The sequence below is a fragment of the Trichoplax adhaerens genome, genomic scaffold (genome assembly GCF_000150275.1).
Source record: "Trichoplax adhaerens TRIADscaffold_4 genomic scaffold, whole genome shotgun sequence".
In the NCBI taxonomy this organism is placed as follows: Eukaryota; Metazoa; Placozoa; class Uniplacotomia; order Trichoplacea; family Trichoplacidae; genus Trichoplax; species Trichoplax adhaerens.
This window is the reverse complement of record NW_002060946.1, coordinates 4,287,248-4,294,336: the sequence shown is the minus strand read 5'-3', so window position 1 is coordinate 4,294,336 and position 7,089 is coordinate 4,287,248. Positions and strand designations below refer to the sequence as shown.

The window sequence follows — 7,089 nt, the reverse complement described above, 5'->3', positions numbered from 1 at the left end:
ATGGCGTCGCTGACTTCCATTAAAGATCGCTTATTTTCTAATGTACAACATGGCCTAAGTGACGGGTATGTAATTGCTGTTATACTAAGATAGTCTATAAAGATTTCTTCGACTTGTTTCATGCTAATCAACTTGGATTGATCATCCATTTTCGCTGTAAACACGCAAAGAAACTGCAGTATAACGTATACAAGTTTGATAATACTGTATCCTAGATGGGCTCATCATTACAAATTAGTTGGCGATGTCGTAAATAAATCAATTTAGCTTACGGCTATACTATTTTGTGAAATTTTGCCCAATTATGATGTCCAATAATTAAATAAATGAAAGCCAATAACAATCTCTTAATGAATATGATTGATGATCAATGATGAGAATCAACATTCAACTCCGCTGATTCGCTCTGGAGGTAATTTGTCTTCAGTTATCATCGGAGCACTGGGTAACGATTGGACTACAGCAATTGCACTTTCCCCAAAAAAATTCTTTTACTTTTGGCAGTAGCGATAGAATATCGATTCTAAAATCTGTGAAACTTAGCCTAGATTCAACGATCTAGAACGTTTTTCGTAGTTCAATGAGCTTGCCTTAGTACTGTACATCTCAATCTCTTCTGTTTTTGCTGATGATAACTGAAATAGAAGATTTTACAGTGTACGAGACAGTGAGTCTTACTTGGCCACTCGTATGCTATAGTCGTACACCATCAATAAAAATTTGATCAATTCTCTTCACAGGTTATAAGACTTATATTGTTGTCAATTTTTATGCTTAGGCTGTTGCTGCTACTTAGATTTCGGTTCAGATTATGTACATGCAATGTACTATAGTCATAATGCTGGTATACGTTCGAATAGATCCATGTTGCTATTAATATTTACTATAAAGATTATTTTGCTATGAATTGTAATAACATCTTATTAAACGACCTGATGATTGAACTTTGTAATGGTTACTTTAACTCATTTATTCATTGATATGATGTAATGTGTATCTTTTAAACTTAAAGACTTAAATCCGTTGGCAAGCTTATTTCAAGCTCGACGACTAAGTAAGTGACATTAATAAATTGAACTCTTTACAGTCATTTCGTAACATTTCGAAACTATTTTAGGGCATTGTACAGCTTCGAGTTTGTCCGTAACAGTTTTATGTTATATCGCACATTTACAGATCCTTTCTCGGTTCCGACAATGTAGACAGGTAAATTAATTTGAAAACTACGTATAATTGGCGAATAGTAACGCTATAAACCTTTTAAATATATTCTAATTACGGCATTGGTAAAAGGAAAATCATTTCAATATTATATTTCAGTTCCGAATCTACTGAACTAGGTTTGCATGCTGGTGCTGAAACCTTAGATAGGTAAGTTAATCTTTTATTACGTCCACGTTGGCAAATTGATATCAATTGTGGTAATATTTTTAATGCAGATATCAACGAAATTGGGCCGATATTCATAAAGCTACCAATGCTTGCAGTGAAAATGCAACGGTTAAACTCCATTTCTTTCAATTTTTAATTTACTTGCAAACGTAACTATTAAATACAATAGTACCGTAGTTTTATTAAGCTTACTTGTCATTTAACTACTATACAGGCTGCAGACAGTGAAATTATGAAATTAAAGGGGCAAATTGATGATTTCTATAATTCCTATAAAGTCTTACATATGGAATTGGCTGGGTTATCGTCAACTATAGCGTCAGTGGAAGCCTCACGTAAAAGTACAGGTAAATAGACACCATACCAGTCTCTGATAAATTTTAATACTGGCAGATGTAATTAAGAGTATCAACTAGAATTGATGGCGTATGGATGTAAAATGTAAGTATTCATGATTTACGTAGAGGAGATGGCTGATAAAGTCATCGAAATCGAACAAATGTTAGAAGAATTAGAATTTGTCAACAAGAGAATTGATTTTGAAAATCTCAAACAAAGGCATCGTAATCAATTTGAAAAATACAAGGAATCTAAAGAGTAAGCACTACTTGTTACGATGCCGTTATAAAGTAATAAAGTGCAATTTTCAATTGATTTACAGTCATTGCTAACGTTTTCATATTCTGTAACATTAACATCACGATGCAACTCGACAAGACTTGAATATATCAGATTGCAAAGTGAGTGGAGTCTCGTTCTCATACTATCAGTACATCCTATGTGTAAGATTATCTACCTTATATGAATTACAGAATCATTAGAACACCAAAGAGCGCATAAAGAGGAATTACAGGAAGGGCAAGAACGTAAAAAACTTTTAGATAGACAAAAAACATTTGAGGAAGAATTTAAAAGGGAACTTAACTTATTTAAGACCAAAGGACATCTTGAAAGTAAGTTGTAACTATCTTGTTTTCTGAACTTATTACATTGTAAAAACACTTAAAAATTATCCATGGTATGACTGACAGGACCTTTAAGTCAAACATCGTCAACTAGCTCATCAAAACTTGAAGATATAGTTGTCGACAGTGATGAAAACACCCAAATGTTACTTGATGAATTTTTAGGACTAGAAGACAAGATTGATGACAATGAGGTATAAATCAAGCTTTAGGATTGCGTTCCAACTGGCAATTAGAATATTCATTTTCATTAATGATGCATGAAATTATATTTAAATATATTATGGCTGAGGGTATACAGCATTTACAAAATTGTGTATTCTGCCAATGTAGGTGAATGAAAGGAGTTTATGTGATAATGCAGAAGAAACTAATAGCGATCTAGACAACCCTCAACATAATCTAGCGGAAACCGAAGAAATTATCAACGATAAGCAAAGCTCAGACGAAGGCAGCCAAGCAAAGGAGTAATATTGCATGCTACTGTACTGTCAAGAAAAGTAATCACTTATTAGTACGCGAATTTATGGTGGCTAAAATTGCCTTCCCTTCTTTAGCAATCATCGTTCTATCCAAGCCAGTATAGAAATTGTTTTACACTTTTAACCTGATAGTTATTTATTGAGCTACTATTAGAAAAGCAGTGTTGTAAGTAAATACATTTGTAATTTTTATTAATGATGACTTCATAGATTATCTGTAAAGATTATGAACATAACTCAGAATCTGAAATAAAAGTGCTTAATGCATATTATATTCTATTGTGCTATTACAAAAATGGAGCTCAACTGCAGTGGTTATTAATTTTCGGATACAATAACGTTGTATACTTTTTAGAAAGTTAGATAGTATCTTACGGTAGTATTTTAATTTGTATTATGATAATGCTTCTAGCATCTGCTTTTAAGGTCTACTAAATGAAAGGAAAATACTAGAATTTAATTTATTACAGCATGATACATTTCATACCGTATCTTCAATCGCCGTTATACCGCAAAAGGTAGATAAGAAAAAAATATCTACCAATATTGAGTAGCGATACATGAACTAAACTGTATCAGAGAGTATTTATAATGTTAGTGCAAATCTTAAAACCCGAAGCATACTGCAAGACTCATTTTTTTTAGTTGTACAGATTGCAGATCTACTGATAGTCAACCTTGTATGTTAATTCAATTTTGGGACTGCGTTGGTTTCCAGGGATACGGCAGAACATCATTGCCTTGACGCTTTAGGCGCCAAAGCTTTCTCTTTTCTTTGGAGTTTCTCGCATTTTCACACCAAACTTCAACACAGTGATTCTTTTTGAAGTTATAGACAAACTGTATAATATTCGTACACATAATAAATAAACAATAATTACAATAGTTGACGATTAAGAATCGCTAGACGTGTAATAAATGCAATAGTACGATTTAATTATATATAATTATTTGTAGTACCGTTGGATCCCAAAGTTCCGACGCAACACCAAGATCTTTGCAACACCTCATCAACGCATTCGACTTAGCAGATTCAAGAGCTTTACCAGTACTTAATTCATTTTTAGAATAGTGCAAATGTTCGCCTACACTTTGAGCTACGAATCGTCCACCAACGTATAGAGCAAATTCACGTATAACGAGTTGACTAAGTTCGCCTTCATTCTAGAGTTAATATGCATTCATAATTAGATTCAGAGTTGTAAAATTTCAACTATAAAAACATTCCATTTTTTACTTAATATAAACTAGTAAAGTATTAATTGTCGTTGTCTAATACGTAAATGATGATTACAATCAAAAACGGTTCAAATTGAATCAGTCGGAAGGGAAACATCACTGTATCGTCATACATTATGCAAAACTGAACATTTCTATTGTAATATTTCGAATTCAATATCCTAAAATTACATAACTATTATGGCAGTATATTATGCAATAGTTCATTTTACCGTGCTAACAAACAAGGAGGATATTTTCTATCGTGCGAGATTAATAGAAAATTAAATTTTCAACTACTAAGTATCATGAAGACTCGTATCTTCACCGATATTTTCAAGAATTGTAGCATAGGCTACTAAATATTCCACAGGGAACATTTAGTAGTCCAAGATTGTAATTATGATTGCGACAATATGGATAGCATCTTAGCTTTGAGTATTTGATACGATTTTGCCTACATACATTGATCATTGTTGGTTGGCCACGTGGCATTAAAGCCCATCCACCTGGTCCGAATGCTTGATTTAGAATTCGTCTATATCTGATTTCAGGTAGATATAGCAACCCTACATTGTTTAAAATACGTACAGTATTTAATCGTGATAAGTTACCGTTTAATAATAGCCTTCATGAATTAAATTAGATTAAATATTTTTATCAACATATGCACTATATGGTCGATGCGGAAATATTTACATTTGCGTATTTTAATAACCTTACAATCCAAGTACAGTACTGCATACTTGTACAGGTTATAAGAATATCCTAGCTTCTAGATACAAAAGTAAATTTACGCTTTAATAGTCTAATACTCAACTGCTGGAACTGTATGTATGTACGATTCTAGGTGTTATATTCCATTGCTAAATATAACATTCCTGAATATCGGAATCGTAATTTTATCACGTTATATATTGCATCAATGGCAAGTAGTAATGTTCATCACGCCATATCCGCGCGGATGTGATTCATAGGTGTGATTGATCTATCACAAGGGTTAGGGGATACAACAGACTGAAGTAATCCCAATCTTGGAAGCAGTGCTGTTGTACTGTACTGTAGATCATTTCTTTTACACCTTAATAGCCACTTGTGGCTCAAAACTAAGCTTGCTTAAGTATCAAGAAATACACTTATGCATCATGCGGTATACCGACATGTAATGTCCAGATTTTATAACATTTATTCCTCTTTGGTGGTGATTCTAGGTTACGTAAGAATTCTCTTACAGTACTAAATTAATTTACGATGTAACTGCTAAGAATGGGAGTAAGCTTAAAGTCTATTAGATCATTTTTAGCGATTAGCGATTAGCAATGATGTTTGTTGCTCATTGGAGAACCAGTCTATTAAGCTGGTAGTTGAGTAGGAAAGAACCTCAGCTGGTTGTTGCACCGTTGGAAGGAGGTGTGAAATTTTATAATCTTAACATCTGCGTCATCGAATTGATCCGGCTGCACCAAAAAAGTCCTTGTTTTACAGTATGTACTGTGCAATCATGATGACTTACCATCAGGTTTAACTTCGACATCCTCCGCTTTGACTGGTGCCATTAAAATGTCTGCTGATTCTTTAGGGAATGGAGACGCTGCTATGCCTACAAAATCATCTTTTTCACTATACAGTAGGTGTTTGAAACATTAAGTATCAAGTCAGAATTGAGTAATCGACACTCATTAATTTTATTGTTCGCTAACGTATTGGCTGATATTGTTGCACCCTTGGTAGGAAATAGCACAGCACCAGCATCAGCAGATTGTAAATTGCACAACTTACGTTGTATCCGATAAGCGGATATCTTGACCAGATCCTTCATCGCTTTTATGAGCCGTAGAAAGAAGTGCCACCTGTACTCGTATGGCAGAAGATGACTTTGGACGAAAACTAGAACTGACTACATTGAGAAGAGCACGTCTGGTAGCTGCAGCAATGACCGCCATGTTTATGCAAGTTTGAGCAAGATTCTAAAGAGATCAAGACAAGGCTGAGAGCGACTTTGATTGGCTGCACCTACAGTTTACACATTACAGTGCTCATGCGCTCATGAATACGCTGTGTATAGTACTGCACAGTACTGTAGTACACAGTACATTGCATTGTAGCGTAAAGTACTGTAGGAACAGTGGACTGCATAGAGTCACGGCAGTCATACTAACAGAGGAGAGGTGGATTATCTTACTGGTCATTTCAACTGCATTGCATGTCTGTAACGGTACACTATACTGTCCGCAATCGATCTAACGCCACTGAGGCCATGCAAGGTCTTCTTTTAGTAGTCCATACCTAGGGCATAAACCACTAGAAATATTCTTCGAGTAGTCCTTGCCTAGGCTAGATTGATTTTGTGCAAATTAAAACCTGAACTAAATCTATCCATGATTTGGTGTACGCTTTAATCGGTCTCTTTCTTTCTTTTCAAGAGTCCATGGTAAGAAAGAGACGGAAACTACCACCAGTAGTTCAGTGTGAATTCATCAACTACCAGAAACATTTTCCTAGTAGTCGATGGTAATATATACCATACTGCACAAGAGTAGTTAATTTGGATTGGATGTACTTCAAATTAACCAGCGAAATAATCAGTCACCACATTATTAGTACAGTGAACAGCAGTTTTCCCTCTTGTTCTTTTTTACAGTTAAATGAGCAGTGACTACTCTAGCTTTTGCTATAAATAGGGACGATTTCAATCGGTTTTCCTGCTAAATGGTTACAAAAATCCTGAACCGAATGGTATACAGACAAGACAAGACGAGCAGACAGATACCCCCCCCCCCCAATTTTAGGGGTATGGGGGGGGGGGAATTAATTTACACAAAAATAAAATACTTGTTTTCGGAAATTTTAGAAGTAGTTTGATAACGATATGATCTACGTAAAATAGAAGCTTAATAATGTGGGATAACTGTGATAGTTTATAATTTAGTAGAGATAGAAGAAAACCTTCTCCATCATCTGTACAAATTGCATAGTGGCAGGCTGTAGTGCTAACACTTAAGTCCTTCCTTTGACAAAGGCAATTGCCCACC

General features: G+C 34.6%; 2 protein-coding genes across 2 annotated transcripts; one reads left to right on the top strand and one right to left on the bottom strand.

Annotated features, from left to right (window-relative positions):
• On the top strand, positions 1-3,116 carry TRIADDRAFT_63864 (expressed hypothetical protein; the record flags this gene model as incomplete). Its single annotated transcript, XM_002111996.1, has 11 exons — positions 1-65; positions 1,013-1,054; positions 1,177-1,206; positions 1,321-1,371; positions 1,440-1,500; positions 1,607-1,739; positions 1,857-1,989; positions 2,110-2,132; positions 2,205-2,345; positions 2,424-2,551; positions 2,691-3,116. The coding sequence occupies 11 exons, from the start codon at positions 1-3 to the stop codon at positions 2,826-2,828; spliced, it is 945 nt and encodes a 314-aa protein (XP_002112032.1). The 3' UTR covers positions 2,829-3,116.
• Positions 3,117-3,529: 413 nt separating this feature from the next.
• On the bottom strand, positions 3,530-6,000 carry TRIADDRAFT_55661 (uncharacterized protein; the record flags this gene model as incomplete). Its single annotated transcript, XM_002111502.1, has 5 exons — positions 3,530-3,679; positions 3,800-4,003; positions 4,523-4,626; positions 5,571-5,677; positions 5,837-6,000. The coding sequence occupies 5 exons, from the start codon at positions 5,998-6,000 to the stop codon at positions 3,530-3,532; spliced, it is 729 nt and encodes a 242-aa protein (XP_002111538.1).
• Between the last annotated feature and the right edge of the window lie 1,089 nt (positions 6,001-7,089).